General features: G+C 53.1%; 1 protein-coding gene across 1 annotated transcript in view; it reads right to left on the reverse strand.

Moving 5' to 3' along the window:
- Positions 1 to 6,958: 6,958 nt before the first annotated feature.
- GIPR (gastric inhibitory polypeptide receptor) overlaps positions 6,959 to 24,366 on the reverse strand; it is a 58,075-nt gene continuing 40,667 nt past the window's right edge. Inside the window, exons 10-12 of the mRNA XM_083160409.1 lie at positions 9,070 to 9,208; positions 8,950 to 8,991; positions 6,959 to 7,185 (exon numbers count right to left, since the gene is read on the reverse strand). Of these exons, the coding sequence (XP_083016535.1) occupies positions 7,021 to 7,185; positions 8,950 to 8,991; positions 9,070 to 9,208 (346 nt within the window). The 3' untranslated portion in view covers positions 6,959 to 7,020. The remainder of the gene's footprint in view (positions 7,186 to 8,949; positions 8,992 to 9,069; positions 9,209 to 24,366) is intronic.

Genomic DNA, 24,366 nt, shown 5'->3' on the forward strand with positions numbered 1-24,366 from the left:
ACACTGGACACTGCCCCTGGACACAGCCCCTGGACACTGCCCCTGGACACTGGACACAGCCCGTCACACTGGACACAGCCCCTGGACAATGGACACAGCCTCTGGATACAGCTCTTGTACACTGGACACAGCCTGTCACCCTGGACACAGCCCCTGGACAATGGACACAGCCTCAGGACACAGCTCCTGTACACTGGACATAGCCTTCACACTGGACACTGCCCCTGGACACTGGACACAGCCCGTCACCCTGGACACAGCCCCTGGACAATGGACACAGCCGTTACCCTGGACACAGCCCCTGGACACGGCCCCTGGACAATGGACACAGCCTCTGGACACCGCCCCGGGACACAGCTCCTGTACACTGGATACAGCCGTCACACTGGACACTGCCCCTGGACACAGCCCCTGGACACTGGACACAGCTCCTGTACACAGCTCCTGTAAACTGGACACAACCCCTGTACACTGGACACAACCCCTGTACACAGCCCCTGTACACTGGACACAGCCCCTGTCACACTGGACACTGGATATATGTAGTCACACTGGACAATGTATATATGTCACACTGGACACTGGATATATGTCGTCACACTGGACAATGGATATATGTCGTCACACTGGACACAGGATATATGTTGTCACACTGGACACAGGATATATGTCGTCACACTGGACACAGGATATATGTCGTCACACTGTACACAGGATATATGTCGTCACACTGGACACAGGATATATGTCGTCACACTGGACACAGGATATGTCGTCAGTCGTCACACAAGACAGGACACAGGATATATGTCGTGAGTGACTTGAAACACTGGACAATGGATAAGATATAGGCCGTCACACTGGACACAGGATATATGTCGTCACACTGGACACTGGATATATGTCGTCACACTGGACACAGGATATATGTCGTCACACTGGACAATGGATATATGTCACGCTGGACACAGGATATATGTCGTCACACTGGACACAGGATATATGTCGTCACACTGGACACAGGATATATGTCGTCACACTGGACACAGGATATGTCGTCAGTCGTCACACAGGACAGGACACAGGATATATGTCGTGAGTGACTTGTGACACTGGACAATGGATAAGATATAGGCCGTCACACTGGACACAGCCCCTTGTATTAATGCTGCCCCTGTACACAGTGTACTACTCAGCAGCACTGCAGCCCCTGCGTGTGAGCACTGCAGCACGACACAGGATATATGTCGTCAGTCGTCACACAGGACAGGACACAGGATATATGTCGTGAGTGACTTGTGACACTGGACAATGGATAAGATATAGGCCGTCACAATGTATATATGTCACACTGGACACTGGATATATGTCGTCACACTGGACAATGGATATATGTCGTCACACTGGACACAGGATATATGTTGTCACACTGGACACAGGATATATGTCGTCACACTGGACACAGGATATATGTCGTCACACTGTACACAGGATATATGTCGTCACACTGGACACAGGATATATGTCGTCACACTGGACACAGGATATGTCGTCAGTCGTCACACAAGACAGGACACAGGATATATGTCGTGAGTGACTTGAAACACTGGACAATGGATAAGATATAGGCCGTCACACTGGACACAGGATATATGTCGTCACACTGGACACTGGATATATGTCGTCACACTGGACACAGGATATATGTCGTCACACTGGACAATGGATATATGTCACGCTGGACACAGAATATATGTCGTCACACTGGACACAGGATATATGTCGTCACACTGGACACAGGATATATGTCGTCACACTGGACACAGGATATGTCGTCAGTCGTCACACAGGACAGGACACAGGATATATGTCGTGAGTGACTTGTGACACTGGACAATGGATAAGATATAGGCCGTCACACTGGACACAGCCCCTTGTATTAATGCTGCCCCTGTACACAGTGTACTACTCAGCAGCACTGCAGCCCCTGCGTGTGAGCACTGCAGCACGACACAGGATATATGTCGTCACACTGGACACAGGATATGTCGTCAGTCGTCACACAGGACAGGACACAGGATATATGTCGTGAGTGACTTGTGACACTGGACAATGGATAAGATATAGGCCGTCACACTGGACACAGCCCCTTGTATTAATGTTGCCCCTGTACACAGTGTACTACTCAGCAGCACTGCAGCCCCTGTGTGTGAGCACTGCAGCACTGAGTTAGTTAAATCACAAAAAAAAAACACAGGGTTCAGGGCTAAATAAAATAAATCACAACACAGGGCTTAGGGCTAAATAAATCACATCAGGGCACGGGCCACAGGACAGCCCCTGGACAGTGGACACTGCAGCCCCTGCGTGTGAGCACTGCAGCAGGACACAGGATATATGTCGTCACACTGGACACAGGATATATGTCATCACACTGGACACAGGATATGTCGTCAGTCGTCACACAGGACAGGACACAGGATAAATGTCGTGAGTGACTTGTGACACTGGACAATGGATAAGATATAGGCCGTCACACTGGACACAGCCCCTTGTATTAATGCTGCCCCTGTACACAGTGTACTACTCAGCAGCACTGCAGCCCCTGTGTGTGAGCACTGCAGCACTGAGTTAGTTAAATCACAAAAAAAACACAGGGTTCAGGGCTAAATAAAATAAATCACAACACAGGGCTTAGGGCTAAATAAATCACATCAGGGCACGGGCCACAGGACAGCCCCTGGACAGTGGACACTGCAGCCCCTGCGTGTGAGCACTGCAGCACCTAGTTAGTTAAATCACACTACAGGGCTCAGGCCACAAGTCTACAACACAGGGCAGTGAGGGCAGGTCACGGAGCACAGCACAGCAGCATACCTCCCAACTTCTGTCCGGAGGAAATAGGGACACTCGCGCGGTAGGGCGTATGCAAATGAGGGCGCGTCTATTCTACTAGATTGGGGGGTCTCCCAACTGCCACCCCCCGCAGCGGGACAATGTCTGCCGCGGGTGGGACAGCGGGACAGGACCCGAAAATCGGGACTGTCCCTCTAAAATCGTGACAGTTGGGAGGTATGCAGCACGGAGCACATGGCACGGAGCACAGCACAGGGCAGTGAGGGCAGGTCACGGAGCACAGCACAGCACGGAGCACATGGCACGGTGCACAGCACAGGGCAGTGAGGGCACAGGTCAGGTCACGGAGCACATGGCACAGAGCACAGCACGGAGCACACGGAGCTTCCCAACCACCCTCTTCCCTCTCCAAGATTGAAATGAAGATGGCGGGCGCGCGTGCGTCTTTTATAAGATCCCGCTCCCGCGAGAATCCGACAGCGCGATGATGACGTTCGGCCTCGTTATTGGTCCGGAATTCAGGCGGGAACACCCGAGCCGGCTCGGATCTGGCCCGGATCCCCGATATTCGGATCTGTCGGATCTCGGGGATCCGGACCCGCTCATCTCTAATAATATAATGGGGTCACTATATTACACCCCTGTAACATTTCCCCCCAGCCCATGTCTGTCTGTCTGTAACGCTCAGATAACACTGTACTGTGTATATAATATAATGGGGTCACCATATTACACCCCTGTAACATTTCCCCCCAGCCTATGTCTGTCTGTCTGTAATGCTCAGATAACACTGTACTGTGTATATAATATAATGGGGTCACCATATTACACCCCTGTAACATTTCCCCCCAGCCCATGTCTGTCTGTCTGTAACGCTCAGATAACACTGTACTGTGTATATAATATAATGGGGTCACCTTATTACACCCCATATTGAGATTTAGATGAATGTAGGACGTAAGCGCAGTTTGTGAATGTCAGATGCGTCCCTGTAATTCCCCCATAAGCTGGATAAACAGTGAGGTTATTACACTTTCCCTACAAACCAATCCCAGAGTCTGCAGCCTGTACCTTACGGAGCGAGGTCATTGGTAGGATTATAGCAGTAGAGTGTCAGCCCGTTGGGACAGGCCCAATAATCCCCAGCAAAGGTCACAGGATTTGCTTTGGCAGAATTTGAGGATTTGTGAGTGACTTAGAACGATACACAGAAGGTTGTGTCTCGTCCCTGTGTATCGCTGTGACCAGAGGCAGAATGGGCAATATGTCTGATTACACTCAGTGCGCCTTCTGGGGTGTCATAGGCGCACATGTGAGTTCCCCAATATCTTACTTTCCTTGTGTCAGCTGTGCGCTGTATATAGGGCCTCATAGTGACAGTGGGATCTGCCCCAGAGGCAGTGGCTATAAAATCAGCGCCGCCCCCCCTCCCCCGCCGGCAGGCAGCCACCCAAAACCCCCCCGGAGTTTTGGCCGGCCCGGCAGCCCACCCCCGGGAATTTCGGCCTGCACCTCCCCCCCCCAGCCCTGCCTTACCCCTCCGTCGGGTCCCGCTGCCGGGTCTGTGGCCGGGACTGCTGATCTACATGTCTGCGGTCCCGGCGATTCTCCTAATGAAAAATTACCTTCATAAAAATGGCTGCCCCTAACAGCAGACCATAAGGTGTCTGCTGTCCCCGGAAGATGGTACCTCAAAAATGTTGAACCTTCCTGTTTATGTGTGTTGCCATGAGGTCTATCTGAGGGACCCCAAATCTTTGTAAACACCTGATGATTCAGCTCCCATTCGCATGGCCAGTGGCGTAACTATGAATTGGGTGCCCCCCCGCCGTTAATGGGGGGCGCCCCCCGCCGCACCCCCCGCCCGCAGCCTTACCTGTCTTGCTGGTCCCGTCCCGGCTCCCTTGCTGGCTTCATTCTTCTGCACAAAATGTCCGCCCCCATACAGCAGACAGTTTCAGAACTGTCTGCTATATGGGGCGGACATTTTATTGTGGTCCGTCTCACTAGCAGAAGAATGAAGCCAGCAAGGGAGCCGGGACGGGACCAGTGAAGTCAGGTAAGGCTGCGGGCGGTGGATTGGCGGGCGACAGATGGGCGGACGGGAGGGGGCTAACTATAGCACCACAGCCCCCCAGCGCCCACACATGTACAGCGCCCCCCCGCGGCCGCGGGGGCTGCGGTGCTATAGTTACGCCTCTGCGCATGGCCACACCTGCTCCCTGCTGAGGAAGTCTGCCAAAATATTGCTTTCGCTGGGGACATGCAGAGCTGACAGTGACCGCAGATTTGACTCTGCCCATGGCAATATCTTTGCGACTTCTTCCCACAAGGCCAGACTTTTGGTGCCGCCTTGTTTGTTGATGTACGCCACCACGGAGATGTTTTGTCTGTCAGTATTCTTAGATGCGTGTACTTTGCTCGGCCTTGGAAGCCTTGGAAGTGGCGCAATGCGTTTACTACCGCACGCACAGCGGCGTAACTATAGCACCGCAGCCCCCGCTGCGGTCAAAGTGTGTTTTGTATGTATTAAACTTTTATTTTACAGTGTGTCAGTGTGATTTTGTTAACTATTTTTTGTACTGCTGAACTACAAGTGCCAGCGGGCCCTTTAATGCCCCGCATGCTGGGACTTGTGGTTCTCCAAGTCCCAGCATGCGGGGTAGGCATGCTGGGACTCATAGTTCGCCAGTATAAAACAATAGTTTGACTTCTTTTTTTACACAAGCCATCAGCCCGATGCCCACCGCCCAGGGGCATCGGGGACAGCCCCGGACTATCAGCATGGGCTGGTAAGTCCTTGAGGGGGGGGACCCCTTCATTGGGGGGGGTCCCCACTTCCCCAGGACCCCTGCCCATGCTGACCAGCCAGGGGGTTAATGCTTTGGCCGCGGGAGCTTATATAATAAGTTTCCCCCGGCTGTGGCATTACCCTGCCGGCTGGTTGTGTCCGGTGCTGGTTCTTAAAATACGGGGGACCCCTAGTCACTTTGTCCCCCGTATTTTGGGAACCAGCGCCGGACCTTGAGCCTGGTGCTGGTTTCATGAAATCAAGGGGACCCCTATTTGTCGGGGACCCTGATTTTATGTCACCAGCACCGGCTCAATGAGCCGGGGGATGGTTAAGGTCGGGCGGGGGACCCCGCGCTCGTTTTTTTTTTGTTTTAACCCTTTGTTTTATTTTTTACAGCAGAACCCTGCACAGAACATTGCGATCTGTGCAGGGTTCTGGCTAATTCGCCAAACAGACCCTGGTCTGAAATAAGTGCGATAATTAGGCACCTAAAAAATGCGATGTGCAAATGCGCATAGCATTAAATAAGCGACTTGTATACTTTTCTGTGCGAAAACATCTGGATGCGATAAAAATGCATAAATATGCGATACATAATATGCGATTTCAGTCCCTTAGCGCATCTCATTAAATTAACGATTTAATGGGAAAATGCGATATCACCATTTTGTGGTCTAATTACCGCAAAAAAACGAAAATCGCATCCCATAGAATGTCACCCTCTGTGTTTTTGATGAATGGGCACATGGAAGAAGGCATCTTTCAGATCCACCGGCGCCATGAAGTAGATTGGACTATGGGGGTTATTCTAGTTCACTCGCAAAGGCACAATCACTCTCTTATGAGCATAACTATGTGCACTGCAGGTGGGGCAGATGTAACGTGTGCAGAGAGTTAGATTTGGGTGGGGGGTTTACTTCAAACTGATATCTACTGTATATTGCAGTGTAAAAATAAAGCAGTCAGTATTTACCCTGCACAGAAACAATAAAACGCCCAAATCTAACTCTCTCTGCACATGTTACATCTGCCCCACCTGCAGTGCATATGGTTTTGTCCATAAGAGAGTGATTGTGCCTTTGTGAGTGAACTAGAATAACCCCCTATGTCTCCATTCTTGGTTCCGGCCTCTTGCCCCCATATCCTGAAGGTAATCCCTCACAGTGTACCATGGCAGACCACTGATATCACCCACGTAGAACCCCTCTTCCCCGAACCCCACACCCATCTGGAACCTCTCAGTAATTACCGGCTGCTCATTCACAAAAGTTTACTGAACAATGACAAGCTATAAATAAATAAATAAATAAATAAATAAATAGACAAACAATAGAAATAAAGGCAAGGGGGGGGGGAGGGGGGGGAGCAGATCAGCAGCGGCTAGTCTGGAGTATGGGGGGAGCGGCCTCTGAGCTGTCAGACATCAGATCCTCCATGCAGGCTCTCCTAGGAGGGGGGTGAAGGGCCCGGGGGCCACAGGTGTGGTGTCTGCCATTGAACGTATCCTGGAGCTTCCTGCGTAGCTCAGCTTGAACCTGCGGGAATGATGGGGAGACGCTGAGATACAGGAGGGAACAGGGGGTTATACTGGAAGCAGTGGGGATACTGAGGAACAAGGGGGGAGAGGCTGAGATACAGGAGGGATGAGGGGGTTATACTGGAAGCAGTGGGGATACTGAGGAACAAGGGGGGAGAGGCTGAAATACAGGAGGGATGAGGGGGTTATACTGGAAGCAGTGGGGATACTGGGGAACAAGGGGGAGAGGCTGAGATACAGGAGGGATGAGGGGGTTATACTGGAAGCAGTGGGGATACTGAGGAACAAGGGGGGAGAGGCTGAAATACAGGAGGGATGAGGGGGTTATACTGGAAGCAGTGGGGATACTGAGGAACAAGGGGGGAGAGGCTGAGATACAGGAGGGATGAGGGGGTTATACTGGAAGCAGTGGGGATACTGAGGAACAAGGGGGGAGAGGCTGAAATACAGGAGGGATGAGGGGGTTATACTGGAAGCAGTGGGGATACTGAGGAACAAGGGGGGAGAGGCTGAGATACAGGAGGGATGAGGGGGTTATACTGGAAGCAGTGGGGATACTGGGGAACAAGGGGGAGAGGCTGAGATACAGGAGGGTTCAGGGGGTTATACTGGAAGCAGTGGGGATACTGGGGAACAAGGGGGAGAGGCTGAGATACAGGAGGGTTCAGGGGGTTATACTGGAAGCAGTGGGGATACTGAGGAACAAGGGGGGAGAGGCTGAGATACAGGAGGGATGAGGGGGTTATACTGGAAGCAGTGGGGATACTGGGGAATGAGGGGGAGAGGCTGAGATACAGGAGGGATGAGGGGGTTATACTGGAAGCAGTGGGGATACTGGGGAATGAGGGGGAGAGGCTGAGATACAGGAGGGATCAGGGGGTTATACTGGAAGCAGTGGGGATACTGGGGAACGAGGGGGGAGAGGCTGAGATACAGGAGGGATCAGGGGGCTATACTGGAAGCAGTGGGGACACTGGGGAACGAGGGGAGAGAGGATGAGATACAGGAGGGATCAGGGGGTTTTACTGGAAGCAGTGGGGATACTGGGGAACAAGGGGAGAGAGGCTGAGATTCAGGAAGGATCAGGGGGCTATACTGGAAGCAGTGGGGACACTGGGGAACGAGGGGGGAGACACTGAGATACAGGAGGGATCAGTGGGTTTTACTGGAAGCAGTGGGGACACTGGGGAACGAGGGGGGAGAGGCTGATATACAGGAGGGATCAGGGGGTTATACTGGAAGCAGTGGGGACACTGGGGAACGAGGGGGGAGAGGCTGAGATACAGGAGGGATCAGGGGGTTTTACTGGAAGCAGTGGGGATACTGGGGAACAAGGGGAGAGAGGCTGAGATACAGGAAGGATCAGGGGGCTATACTGGAAGCAGTGGGGACACTGGGGAACGAGGGGGGAGACACTGAGATACAGGAGGGATCAGGGGGTTATACTGGAAGCAGTGGGGACACTGGGGAACGAGGGGGGAGAGGCTGATATACAGGAGGGATCAGGGGGTTATACTGGAAGCAGTGGGGACACTGGGGAACGAGGGGGGAGACACTGAGATACAGGAGGGATCAGGGGGTTATACTGGAAGCAGTGGGGATACTGGGGAATGAGGGGGGAGAGGCTGAGATACAGGCGGGATCAGGGGGTTATACTGGAAGCAGGTGGGATACTGGGGAACGAGGGGGGAGAGGCTGAGATACAGGAGGGATCAGGGGGTAATACTGGAAGCAGTGGACATACTGGGGAACGAGCACTCACCTCCTTGTTACAGATACAGTACAGAACAGCGACCAGCAGCCCCTATGAAGGAAGGACACAGACATGGTCTCATTGGCACCTCGGTAAAACCTGGGGCCTGCCCTGGGATTGGGGACTTACATGAAAGGAGCTGAGCAGTAATTCCAGACCCAGTTTGCTGTATCGGATACGACCCCTGGCACTCTCTTCTGGGATCAGATTAAAGACGGCTTCATGGATCCCGAGAAGAGGAATCAGGGTCAACGTGGACTTGGCCAACCTGAGAGAGCAGGAGGAGAGACAGAGGGATGAAGCCTCTGCAGGGGGAAATGCTCTGCAGAGTCACTCATTGATAATGGATAATGCTGGTATGAGTGTGGAGAGATGACCTGCAGTGTTGGAATAAAGCAGTGGAGACACTGCAAATGCACCAAGGCACAGGAAAGAGGCACAGGGAAGAGACACAGGGAAGAGGCACAGGGAGGAGACACAGGGAAGAGGCACAGGGAAGAGACACAGGGGCACGGCACTCGGATGCCCCTAAGCTTCAATGTATAAACAGACTGGAAGCACTTTATGAGATTACAAATTGGGGTATCGGATGGCTCCATAACACCTCCTGTGATTATTCACTGAGTGTGGACTGGGACTGGCTGGGATGGGAGCATGGTAGGGGTGACAGATGGTATGGGACTGGCTGGGATAGGAGCGTGGTTTGGGTGGCAGATGGTATGGGACTGGCTGGGATGGGAGCATGGTATGGGTGGCAGATGGTATGGGACTGGCTGGGATAGGAGCGTGGTAGGGGTGACAGATGGTATGGGACTGGCTGGGATAGGAGCGTGGTAGGGGTGGCAGATGGTATGGGACTGGCTGGGATGGGAGCGTGGTATGGGTGGCAGATGGTATGGGACTGGCTGGGATAGGAGCGTGGTAGGGGTGACAGATGGTATGGGACTGGCTGGGATAGGAGCATGGTATGGGTGACAGATGGTATGGGACTGGCTGGGATAGGAGCGTGGTAGGGGTGACAGATGGTATGGGACTGGCTGGGATGGGAGCGTGGTATGGGTGGCAGATGGTATGGGACTGGCTGGGATAGGAGCGTGGTAGGGGTGACAGATGGTATGGGACTGGCTGGGATAGGAGCGTGGTTTGGGTGGCAGATGGTATGGGACTGGCTGGGATGGGAGCATGGTATGGGTGGCAGATGGTATGGGACTGGCTGGGATAGGAGCGTGGTAGGGGTGACAGATGGTATGGGACTGGCTGGGATAGGAGCGTGGTTTGGGTGGCAGATGGTATGGGACTGGCTGGGATGGGAGCATGGTATGGGTGACAGATGGTATGGGACTGGCTGGGATAGGAGCGTGGTATGGGTGGCAGATGGTATGGGACTGGCTGGGATAGGAGCATGGTATGGGTGGCAGATGGTATGGGACTGGCTGGGATGGGAGCGTGGTATGGGTGGCAGATGGTATGGGACTGGCTGGGATAGGAGCGTGGTAGGGGTGACAGATGGTATGGGACTGGCTGGGATAGGAGCGTGGTTTGGGTGGCAGATGGTATGGGACTGGCTGGGATGGGAGCATGGTATGGGTGGCAGATGGTATGGGACTGGCTGGGATAGAAGCGTGGTAGGGGTGACAGATGGTATGGGACTGGCTGGGATAGGAGCGTGGTAGGGGTGACAGATGGTAAGGGACTGGCTGGGATGGGAGCGTGGTATGGGTGGCAGATGGTATGGGACTGGCTGGGATAGGAGCGTGGTAGGGGTGACAGATGGTATGGGACTGGCTGGGATAGGAGCGTGGTTTGGGTGGCAGATGGTATGGGACTGGCTGGGATAGGAGCGTGGTAGGGGTGACAGATGGTATGGGACTGGCTGGGATAGGAGCATGGTATGGGTGACAGATGGTATGGGACTGGCTGGGATAGGAGCGTGGTAGGGGTGACAGATGGTATGGGACTGGCTGGGATGGGAGCGTGGTATGGGTGGCAGATGGTATGGGACTGGCTGGGATAGGAGCGTGGTAGGGGTGACAGATGGTATGGGACTGGCTGGGATAGGAGCGTGGTTTGGGTGGCAGATGGTATGGGACTGGCTGGGATGGGAGCATGGTATGGGTGGCAGATGGTATGGGACTGGCTGGGATAGGAGCGTGGTAGGGGTGGCAGATGGTATGGGACTGGCTGGGATAGGAGCGTGGTTTGGGTGGCAGATGGTATGGGACTGGCTGGGATGGGAGCATGGTATGGGTGACAGATGGTATGGGACTGGCTGGGATAGGAGCGTGGTATGGGTGGCAGATGGTATGGGACTGGCTGGGATAGGAGCATGGTATGGGTGGCAGATGGTATGGGACTGGCTGGGATGGGAGCGTGGTATGGGTGGCAGATGGTATGGTACTGGCTGGGATAGGAGCGTGGTAGGGGTGACAGATGGTATGGGACTGGCTGGGATAGGAGCGTGGTTTGGGTGGCAGATGGTATGGGACTGGCTGGGATGGGAGCATGGTATGGGTGACAGATGGTATGGGACTGGCTGGGATAGGAGCGTGGTATGGGTGGCAGATGGTATGGGACTGGCTGGGATAGGAGCATGGTATGGGTGACAGATGGTATGGGACTGGCTGGGATAGGAGCATGGTATAGGTGGCAGATGGTATGGGACTGGCTGGGATAGGATCATGGTATAGGTGGCAGATGGTATAGGGCTGGTTGGGATAGGAGGATGGTATGGGTGACAGATGGTATGGGACTAGTTGGGATAGGAGCATGGTATGGGTGACAGATGGTATGGGACTGGCTGGGATAGGAGCATGGTATGGGTGCAGCTGGTCTGGGACTGGCTGGGATGGTAGTGTGGTATGGGTGCCAGGTGGTATGGGACTGGCTGGGATAGGAGCATGGTATGGGTGCAGATGGTATGGGACTGGCTGGGATAGGAGCATGGTATATATGCCAGATGGTATGGGACAGGCTGAGATAGGAGCATGGTATAGGTGGCAGATGGTATGGGACTGGCTGGGATAGGAGTGTGGTATGGGTGACAGATGGTATGGGACTGTTTGGGATAGGAGCGTGGTATAGGTGGCAGATGGTATGGCACTGGTTGGGATAGGAGGATGGTATGGGTGACAGATGGTATGGGACTGGCTGGGATAGGAGCATGGTATGGGTGCAGCTGGTCTGGGACTGGCTGGGATGGTAGTGTGGTATGGGTGCCAGATGCTATGGGACTGGCTGGGATAGGAGCATGGTATGGGTGGCAGATGGTATGGGACTGGCTGGGATGGGAGCATGGTATGGGTGACAGATGGTATGGGACTGGCTGGGATAGGAGCGTGGTATGGGTGGCAGATGGTATGGGACTGGCTGGGATGGGAGCATGGTATGGGTGACAGATGGTATGGGACTGGCTGGGATAGGAGCGTGGTATGGGTGGCAGATGGTATGGGACTGGCTGGGATAGGAGCATGGTATGGGTGCAGCTGGTCTGGGACTGGCTGGGATGGGAGCATGGTATAGGTGGCAGATGGTATGGGACTGGCTGAGATAGGAGCGTAGTATAGGTGGCAGATGGTATGGGACTGGCTGGGATAGGAGTGTGGTATGGGTGCAGCTGGTCTGGGACTGGTTGGGATAGGAGCGTGGTATGGGTGACAGATGGTATGGGACTGGCTGAGATAGGAGCGTGGTATAGGTGGCAGTTGGTATGGGACTGGGTGGGAGAGGAGCGTGGTATGGGTGCAGCTGGTTTGGGACTGGCTGGGATGGGAGCATGGTATGGGTGACAGATGGTATGGGACTGGCTGGGATGGGAGCATGGCATAGGAGGCAGATGGTATGGGACTGGGTGGGATAGGAGCATGGTATGGGTGACAGATGGTATGGGACTGGCTGGGATAGGAGCATGGTATAGGTGGCAGATGGTATGGGACTGGCTGGGATAGGAGCGTGGTATGGGTGGCAGATGGTATGGGACTGGCTGGGATAGGAGGATGGTATGGGTGACAGATGGTATGGGACTAGTTGGGATAGGAGCATGGTATTAGTGGCAGATGGTATGGGACTGGTTGGGATAGGAGCGTAGTATAGGTGACAGATGGTATGGGACTGGCTGGGATAGGAGCGTGGTATGGGGGGCAGATGGTATGGGACTGGCTGGTATAGGAGCATGGTATGGGCGACAGATGGTATGGGACTGGCTGGGATGGGAGCGTGGTATAGGTGGCAGATGGTATGGGACTGGGTGGGATAGGAGCATGGTATGGGTGACAGATGGTATGGGACTGGCTGGGATAGGAGCGTGATATGGGTGACAGATGGTATGGGACTGGCTGGGATAGGAGCGTGGTATGGGTGGCAGATGGTATGGGACTGGCTGGGATTGGAGCATGGTATGGGTGACAGATGGTATGGGACTGGCTGGGATAGGAGCGTGGTATGGGTGGCAGATGGTATGGGACTGGCTGGGATAGGAGCATGGTATGGGTGACAGATGGTATGGGACTGGCTGGGATAGGAGCATGGTATAGGTGGCAGATGGTATGGGACTGGCTGGGATAGGATCATGGTATAGGTGGCAGATGGTATAGGGCTGGTTGGGATAGGAGGATGGTATGGGTGACAGATGGTATGGGACTAGTTGGGATAGGAGTATGGTATGGATGACAGATGGTATGGGACTGGCTGGGATAGGAGCATGGTATGGGTGCAGCTGGTCTGGGACTGGCTGGGATGGTAGTGTGGTATGGGTGCCAGGTGGTATGGGACTGGCTGGGATAGGAGCATGGTATGGGTGCAGATGGTATGGGACTGGCTGGGATAGGAGCATGGTATATATGCCAGATGGTATGGGACTGGCTGAGATAGGAGCATGGTATAGGTGGCAGATGGTATGGGACTGGCTGGGATAGGAGTGTGGTATGGGTGACAGATGGTATGGGACTGTTTGGGATAGGAGCGTGGTATAGGTGGCAGATGGTATGGCACTGGTTGGGATAGGAGGATGGTATGGGTGACAGATGGTATGGGACTGGCTGGGATAGGAGCATGGTATGGGTGCAGCTGGTCTGGGACTGGCTGGGATAGGAGCATGGTATGGGTGCAGCTGGTCTGGGACTGGCTGGGATGGGAGCATGGTATAGGTGGCAGATGGTATGGGACTGGCTGAGATAGGAGCGTAGTATAGGTGGCAGATGGTATGGGACTGGCTGGGATTGGAGCGTGGTATGGGTGCAGCTGGTCTGGGACTGGTTGGGATAGGAGCGTGGTATGGGTGACAGATGGTATGGGACTGGCTGAGATAGGAGCGTGGTATAGGTGGCAGATGGTATGGGACTGGGTGGGAGAGGAGCGTGGTATGGGTGCAGCTGGTTTGGGACTGGCTGGGATGGGAGCATGGTATGGGTGACAGATGGTATGGGACTGGCTGGGATGGGAGCATGGCATAGGTGGCAGATGGTATGGGACTGGGTGGGATAGGAGCATGGTATGGGTGACAGATGGTATGGGACTGGCTGGGATAGGAGCATGGTATAGGTGGCAGATGGTATGGGACTGGCTGGGATAGGAGCGTGGTATGGGTGACAGATGGTATGGGACTGGCTGGGATAGGAGCATGGTATAGGTGGCAGATGGTATGGGACTGGCTGGGATAGGAGGATGGTATGGGTGACAGATGGTATGGGACTAGTTGGGATAGGAGCATGGTATGGGTGACAGATGGTATGGGACTGGCTGGGATAGGAGTGTGGTATGGGTGGCAGATGGTATGGGACTGGTTGGGATAGGAGCGTAGTATAGGTGACAGATGGTATGGGACTGGCTGGGATAGGAGCGTGGTATGGGGGGCAGATGGTATGGGACTGGCTGGTATAGGAGCATGGTATGGGCGACAGATGGTATGGGACTGGCTGGGATGGGAGCGTGGTATAGGTGGCAGATGGTATGGGACTGGGTGGGATAGGAGCATGGTATGGGTGACAGATGGTATGGGACTGGCTGGGATAGGAGCGTGGTAGGGGTGACAGATGGTATGGGACTGGCTGGGATAGGAGCATGGTATGGGTGACAGATGGTATGGGACTGGCTGGGATAGGAGCGTGGTATGGGTGGCAGATGGTATGGGACTGGCTGGGATAGGAGCATGGTATGGGTGACAGATGGTATGGGACTGGCTGGGATAGGAGCGTGGTATGGGTGGCAGATGGTATGGGACTGGCTGGGATAGGAGGATGGTATGGGTGACAGATGGTATGGGACTAGTTGGGATAGGAGCATGGTATGGGTGACAGATGGTATGGGACTGGCTGGGATAGGAGCATGGTATGGGTGGCAGATGGTATGGGACTGGCTGGGATTGGAGCATGGTATGGGTGACAGATGGTATGGGACTGGCTGGGATAGGAGCGTGGTATGGGTGGCAGATGGTATGGGACTGGCTGGGATAGGAGCATGGTATGGGTGACAGATGGTATGGGACTGGCTGGGATAGGAGCATGGTATAGGTGGCAGATGGTATGGGACTGGCTGGGATAGGATCATGGTATAGGTGGCAGATGGTATAGGGCTGGTTGGGATAGGAGGATGGTATGGGTGACAGATGGTATGGGACTAGTTGGGATAGGAGCATGGTATGGATGACAGATGGTATGGGACTGGCTGGGATAGGAGCATGGTATGGGTGCAGCTGGTCTGGGACTGGCTGGGATGGTAGTGTGGTATGGGTGCCAGGTGGTATGGGACTGGCTGGGATAGGAGCATGGTATGGGTGCAGATGGTATGGGACTGGCTGGGATAGGAGCATGGTATATATGCCAGATGGTATGGGACTGGCTGAGATAGGAGCATGGTATAGGTGGCAGATGGTATGGGACTGGCTGGGATAGGAGTGTGGTATGGGTGACAGATGGTATGGGACTGTTTGGGATAGGAGCGTGGTATAGGTGGCAGATGGTATGGCACTGGTTGGGATAGGAGGATGGTATGGGTGACAGATGGTATGGGACTGGCTGGGATAGGAGCATGGTATGGGTGCAGCTGGTCTGGGACTGGCTGGGATAGGAGCATGGTATGGGTGCAGCTGGTCTGGGACTGGCTGGGATGGGAGCATGGTATAGGTGGCAGATGGTATGGGACTGGCTGAGATAGGAGCGTAGTATAGGTGGCAGATGGTATGGGACTGGCTGGGATTGGAGCGTGGTATGGGTGCAGCTGGTCTGGGACTGGTTGGGATAGGAGCGTGGTATGGGTGACAGATGGTATGGGACTGGCTGAGATAGGAGCGTGGTATAGGTGGCAGTTGGTATGGGACTGGGTGGGAGAGGAGCGTGGTATGGGTGCAGCTGGTTTGGGACTGGCTGGGATGGGAGCATGGTATGGGTGACAGATGGTATGGGACTGGCTGGGATGGGAGCATGGCATAGGTGGCAGATGGTATGGGACTGGGTGGGATAGGAGCATGGTAGGGGTGACAGATGGTATGGGACTGGCTGGGATAGGAGCATGGTATAGGTGGCAGATGGTATGGGACTGGCTGGGATAGGAGCGTGGTATGGGTGACAGATGGTATGGGACTGGCTGGGATAGGAGCATGGTATAGGTGGCAGATGGTATGGGACTGGCTGGGATAGGAGGATGGTATGGGTGACAGATGGTATGGGACTAGTTGGGATAGGAGCATGGTATGGGTGACAGATGGTATGGGACTGGCTGGGATAGGAGTGTGGTATGGGTGGCAGATGGTATGGGACTGGTTGGGATAGGAGCGTAGTATAGGTGACAGATGGTATGGGACTGGCTGGGATAGGAGCGTGGTATGGGGGGCAGATGGTATGGGACTGGCTGGTATAGGAGCATGGTATAGGTGGCAGATGGTATGGGACTGGCTGGGATAGGAGCGTGGTATGGGTGACAGATGGTATGGGACTGGCTGGGATAGGAGCATGGTATAGGTGGCAGATGGTATGGGACTGGCTGGGATAGGAGGATGGTATGGGTGACAGATGGTATGGGACTAGTTGGGATAGGAGCATGGTATGGGTGACAGATGGTATGGGACTGGCTGGGATAGGAGTGTGGTATGGGTGGCAGATGGTATGGGACTGGTTGGGATAGGAGCGTAGTATAGGTGGCAGATGGTATGGGACTGGTTGGGATAGGAGCGTAGTATAGGTGACAGATGGTATGGGACTGGCTGGGATAGGAGCATGGTATAGGTGGCAGATGGTATGGGACTGGCTGGGATAGGAGCGTGGTATGGGTGACAGATGGTATGGGACTGGCTGGGATAGGAGCATGGTATAGGTGGCAGATGGTATGGGACTGGCTGGGATAGGAGGATGGTATGGGTGACAGATGGTATGGGACTAGTTGGGATAGGAGCATGGTATGGGTGACAGATGGTATGGGACTGGCTGGGATAGGAGTGTGGTATGGGTGGCAGATGGTATGGGACTGGTTGGGATAGGAGCGTAGTATAGGTGACAGATGGTATGGGACTGGCTGGGATGGGAGCATGGTATGGGCGACAGATGGTATGGGACTGGCTGGGATGGGAGCGTGGTATAGGTGGCAGATGGTATGGGACTGGGTGGGATAGGAGCATGGTATGGGTGGCAGATGGTATGGGACTGGCTGGGATAGGAGCGTGGTATGGGTGACAGATGGTATGGGACTGGCTGGGATAGGAGCGTGGTATGGGTGGCAGATGGTATGGGACTGGCTGGGATAGGAGCGTGGTATGGGTGGCAGATGGTATGGGACTTGCTGGGATAGGAGCGTGGTATGGGTGACAGATGGTATGGGACTGGCTGGGATAGGAGCATGGTATGGGTGACAGATGGTATGGGACTGGCTGGGATAGGAGCGTGGTATGGGTGGCAGATGGTATGGGACTTGCTGGGATAGGAGCGTGGTATGGGTGACAGATGGTATGGGACTGGCTGGGATAGGAGCATGGTATGGGTGACAGATGGTATGGGACTGGCTGGGATAGGAGCGTGGTAGGGGTGGCAGATGGTATGGGACTGGCTGGGATAGGAGCGTGGTATGGGTGGCAGATGGTATGGGACTGGCTGGGATAGGAGGATGGTATGGGTGACAGATGGTATGGGACTGGCTGGGATAGGAGCATGGTATGGGTGGCAGATGGTATGGGACTGGCTGGGATAGGAGGATGGTATGGGTGACAGATGGTATGGGACTAGTTGGGATAGGAGCGTGGTATAGGTGGCAGATGGTATGGGACTGGCTGGGATAGGAGCGTGGTATAGGTGACAGATGGTATGGGACTGGCTGGGATGGGAGCGTGGTATGGGTGGCAGATGGTATGGTACTGGCTGGGATGGGAGCGTGGTATAGGTGGCAGATGGTATGGGACTGGGTGGGATAGGAGCATGGTATGGGTGGCAGATGGTATGGGACTGGCTGGGATAGGAGCGTGGTATGGGTGGCAGATGGTATGGGACTGGCTGGGATAGGAGCATGGTATGGGTGACAGATGGTATGGGACTGGCTGGGATGGGAGTGTGGTATGGGTGGCAGATGGTATGGGACTGGCTGGGATAGGAGCATGGTATGGGTGACAGATGGTATGGGACTGGCTGGGATGGGAGCGTGGTATGGGTGACAGATGGTATGGGACTGGCTGGGATGGGAGCTGAGTGGGGACTGGGTGGGATAGGAGTGTGGTGTAGTTGTAGCTGGTATGGGACTGGCTGGGATGGGAGGGTGGTATGGGTGCAGCTGGTATGGGTCTGGTTGGGATGGGAGGGTGGTATGGGTGGCAGATGGTATGGGACTGGCTGGGATGGGAGCGTGGTATGGGTGGCAGATGGTATGGTACTGGCTGGGATAGGAGCGTGGTATGGGTGACAGATGGTATGGGACTGGCTGGGATGGGAGCGTGGTATGGGTGGCAGATGGTATGGGACCGGCTGGTATAGGAGCCTTGTATGAGTTTCAGCTGATATGGTACTGGCTGGGATAGGAGCGTGGTATGGGTGACATGGTATGGGTGGCAGATGGTATGGGACTGGCTGGGATGGGAGCTGAGTGGGGACTGAGTGGGATAGGAGCATGGTATGGGTGACAGATGGTATGGGTCTGGGTGGGATAGGAGCATGGTATGGGTGACAGATGGTATGGGTCTGGGTGGGAGAGGAGCGTGGTATGGGTGGCAGCTGATACGGGACTGCCTGGGATGGGAGCTGAGTGGGGACTGGTAACAAGCCACCATACTGTATGTGACTTGCGCTGGTCTGTGAGATGTTTCTATTCTTTTAGTGTAACTGGTGCAATGCGGCCCTCAGTCAGTGCGTATAATATTACTGCTGTGATACACAGGGCACAGAGCCAGAGTCCATGCCATCTGTGTGTGGTGTTACTGCTCTGCAGCGTGACCCAGGAGCGATGCTCTGCAGAGTGGCCTAGGTGTGATGCTCTGCAGATCTGGGTGTCACAGAATCTCCTCTGATGAATGTTGAAGGTGTTACTGCTCTGCAGCGTGACCCAGGAGCGATGCTCTGCAGAGTGGCCCAGGTGTGATGCTCTGCAGATCTGGGTGTCACAGAATCTCCTCTGATGAATGTTGAAGGTGTGATGCTCTGCAGGGTGTGTCAATTGACCACTACTCTATGGAATACCTAGGGTGCAATGGTCTGCAGAGTGTGTCAAGTGACCACTATTAATAATTATTTCTGCTCAGTATTCACTGCTGAAAGAGAGGGGAAGGGGCCACAGTGAAGTTGCAAGTATAGTCAGGAAACTGAGGGAGAGACAAGTACATTTACAGAGGAGAAAGTCCTCACAGAACTCTCAAAACTGAAAGTGGATAAATAAATGGGGCCAGATGGGATACATCCAAGGATACTAAAAGAGCTTAAAGAGAAGTTGGAAAAACCAATAACAGAATTATTCAACCAGTCACTAGCTACTGGAGTAATCCCAGAGGACTGGAAAACAGTGAATGTAGTCCCACTGCACAAAAGTGGAAGCAAGGAAGAGGTAAGCAACTATCGACCAGTGAGCCTTACATCAGTAGTAGGGAAACTGATGGAAACACTCTTAAAACAAAGAGTTGTAGAGCATCTCAAAACCAGCAACTTACAGGATCCGAAACAGCATGGGTTTACTGGGGGAAGATCATGTCAAACAAATCTTATTGACTTTTTTGACTGGGTGACTTAAGGGGTGTACACACTGAGAACTTTTAACAGGAGATTTTGACTATATAGTCAAAATCTCCTAGAAGGTTAGCCAAAATCTCCCTATTTTTCTCCTGCTTAGTCAATATTGTCTAGCAGAAATTGCTTAGCATAGATTGACTGTGCAGGCAAGGTAAATTTGACTAGATCATAGACTATCATTGCTAATGGTGTGTACACACTTGTACAATGTGCATGAGATTTTGACTATATAGTCAAAATCTCATCTGGATCTCATGCAGATTGTATGGGTTTTAACCCTTGCGATCCCGATGCGTGCTCCCGTATCGCAGCCAGAAAGTCTTGGCTGCATAGACTATATAGTGCAGATCTGCACTATATAGTCTAAATTGTATGCAGATAGTCTAAATTGTATACATAGTCTAAATTGTATACATAATCTAAATTGTACAAGTGTGTACACACCTTTAGACAAAATCACTTAGTAAAAATCTCCAGTGCATCTAGCCAAAATCTCTCCCAAAATTGCTTAGTCAAAATTGATTAGTCAAAATTGGCCATTAGTCAAAATCTCCCCATGTGTACACCCCTTAAAGTAATATATCAAGGTGGGGCTGTAGATGTAGCTTATCTAGACTTCAGTAAAGCTTTTGACACTGTCCCACATCGCAGACTGTTAAATAAACTTGAAAGCTTGGGATTGGATTCTAAGATAGTTGAATGGATAAGAACGTGGTTGCAGGACAGAAAACAGAGAGTTGTAGTAAACAGAGTACAGTCAAAGGAGGGAAAGGTTACAAGTGGAGTACCCCAGGGATCTGTACTTGGACCGGTGCTTTTTAATATCTTTATTGGTGATATTGCAAATGGAATTGAGGGTAAAATGTGCCTTTCTGCAGATGACACAAAGGTATGCAACAGGGTAGACACACCAGGAGGGGTAAAACAAATGATTGAGGATCTAGGCAGATTAGAGAAATGGTCAAGAGAATGGCAACTACAGTTTAATGCCAAAAAATGCAAAATCATGCACTTGGGTCTCAGAAATCCAAAGACTAAATATAGTATAAATGGCACTATAATGGAAACTACTGAGGAAGAGAGGGATTTAGGTGTCACTATTTCAGGGGACTTAAATGCAGGTAGGCAATGTAACAAAGCAATGAAGAAGGCAAGTCAGATGCTTGGTTGCATAGGGAGAGGTATCAGCAGTAGAAAGAAAGAAGTAATAATGCCACTGTATAGGTCATTGGTACGACCTCACCTAGAGTATTGTGTTCAGTTCTGGAGGTCATATCTCCAGAATTATATAAATACATTAGAGACTGTACAAAGAAGAGCAACTAAAATGGTGCATGGCCTACATCACAAAACGTACCAGGAAAGACTAAAAGATCTTAATATGTATAGTTTAGAGCAGAGAAGGGAATGGGGGGACATGATAGAAACTGTCACATATATCAGGGGTTATAACAAGGTACAGGTGGGAGACATTCGTCACAGGAAGAGGAGCAGCAGAACACAAGGACATGCACTGACACTAGAGGGAGGAAGGTACAGGTGGGAGGCATTAGTCACAGGAAGAGGAGCAGCAGAACACGAGGACATGCACTAACACTAGAGGGAGGAAGGTAAAGGTGGGAGACATTAGTCACAGGAAGAGGAGCTGCAGAACACGAGGACATGCACTGACACTGGGGGGAGGAAGGTACAGGTGGGAGACATTAGTCACAGGAAGAGGAGCAGCAGAACACGAGGACATGCACTGACACTAGAGGGAGGAAGGTACAGGTGGGAGACATTAGTCACAGGAAGAGGAGCAACAGAACACGGGGACATGCACTGACACTAGAGGGAGGAAGGTACAGGTGGGAGACAATCTTCACAGGAAGAGGAGCAGCAGAACACGAGGACATGCACTGACACTAGAGGGAGGAAGGTACAGGTGGGAGACATTCTTCACAGGAAGAGGAGCAGCAGAACACGAGGACATGCACTGACACTAGAGGGAGGAAGGTACAGGTGGGAGACATTAGTCACAGGAAGAGGAGCAGCAGAACACGAGGACATGCACTGACACTAGAGGGAGGAAGGTACAGGTGGGAGACATTAGTCACAGGAAGAGGAGCAACAGAACACGGGGACATGCACTGACACTAGAGGGAGGAAGGTACAGGTGGGAGACAATCTTCACAGGAAGAGGAGCAGCAGAACACGAGGACATGCACTGACACTAGAGGGAGGAAGGTACAGGTGGGAGACATTCTTCACAGGAAGAGGAGCAGCAGAACACGAGGACATGCACTGACACTAGAGGGAGGAAGGTACAGGTGGGAGACATTCTTCACAGGAAGAGGAGCAGCAGAACACGAGGACATGCACTGACACTAGGGGGAGGAAGGTACAGGTGGGAGACATTAGTCCCAGGAAGAGGAGCAACAGAAAACGAGGACATGCACTGACACTAGGGGGAGGAAGGTACAGGTGGGAGACATTCATCACAGGAAGAGGAGCAGCAGAACACGAGGACATGCACTGACACTAGAGGGAGGAAGGTACAGGTGGGAGACATTCTTCACAGGAAGAGGAGCAACAGAACACGAGGACATGCACTGACACTAGGGGGAGGAAGGTACAGGTGGGAGACATTCTTCACAGGAAGAGGAGCAGCAGAACACGAGGACATGCACTGACACTAGAGGGAGGAAGGTAAAGGTGGGAGACATTCTTCACAGGAAGAGGATCAGCAGAACACGAGGACATGCACTGACACTAGGGGGAGGAAGGTACAGGTGGGAGACATTCTTCACAGGAAGAGGAGCAACAGAACACGAGGACATGCACTGACACTAGAGGGAGGAAGGTGCAGGTGGGAGACATTAGTCACAGGAAGAGGAGCAGCAGAACACGAGGACATGCACTAACACTAGAGGGCGGAAGGTACAGGTGGGAGACATTCTTCACAGGAAGAGGAGCAGCAGAACACGAGGACATGCACTGACACTAGAGGGAGGAAGGTACAGATGGGAGACATTCTTCACAGGAAGAGGAGCAGCAGAGCACGAGGACATGCACTGACACTAGAGGGAGGAAGGTACAGGTGGGAGACATTAGTCACAGGAAGAGGAGCAGCAGAACACTAGGACATGCACTGACACTAGAGGGAGGAAGGTACAGGTGGGAGACATTCGTCCCAGGAAGAGGAGCAGCAGAACACGAGGACATGCACTGACACTAGAGGGAGGAAGGTACAGGTGGGAGACATTAGTCACAGGAAGAGGAGCAGCAGAACACGAGGACATGCACTGACACTAGAGTGAGGAAGGTACAGGTGGGAGACATTCTTTACAGGAAGAGGAGCAGCAGAACACGAGGACATGCACTGACACTAGAGGGAGGAAGGTACAGGTGGGAGACATTAGTCACAGGAAGAGGAGCAGCAGAACACGAGGACAAGCACTGACACTAGGGGGAGGAAGGTACAGGTGGGAGACATTAGTCACAGGAAGAGGAGCAGCAGAACACGAGGACATGCACTGACACTAGGGGGAGGAAGGTACAGGTGGGAGACATTCTTCACAGGAAGAGGAGCAGCAGAACACGAGGACATGCACTGACACTAGGGGGAGGAAGGTACAGGTGGGAGACATTAGTCACAGGAAGAGGAGCAGCAGAACACGATGACATGCACTGACACTGGGGGGAGGAAGGTACAGGTGGGAGACATTCTTCACAGGAAGAGGAGCAACAGAACACGAGGACATGCACTGACACTAGGGGGAGGAAGGTACAGGTGGGAGACATTAGTCACAGGAAGAGGAGCAACAGAACACGAGGACATGCACTGACACTAGAGGGAGGAAGGTACAGGTGGGAGACATTAGTCACAGGAAGAGGAGCAGTAGAACACGAGGACATGCACTGACACTAGGGGGAGGAAGGTACAGGTGGGAGACATTCTTCACAGGAAGAGGAGCAACAGAACACGAGGACATGCACTGACACTAGAGGGAGGAAGGTACAGGTGGGAGACATTAGTCACAGGAAGAGGAGCAACAGAACACGAGGACATGCACTGACACTAGGGGGAGGAAGGTACAGGTGGGAGACATTAGTCACAGGAAGAGGAGCAGCAGAACACGAGGACATGCACTGACACTAGAGGGAGGAAGGTACAGGTGGGAGACATTAGTCACAGGAAGAGGAGCAGCAGAACACGAGGACATGCACTGACACTAGGGGGAGGAAGGTACAGGTGGGAGAC

This window comes from Crinia signifera, chromosome 9 (assembly GCF_055691185.1).
Source record: "Crinia signifera chromosome 9, ASM5569118v1, whole genome shotgun sequence".
Classification (NCBI taxonomy): domain Eukaryota; kingdom Metazoa; phylum Chordata; class Amphibia; order Anura; family Myobatrachidae; genus Crinia; species Crinia signifera.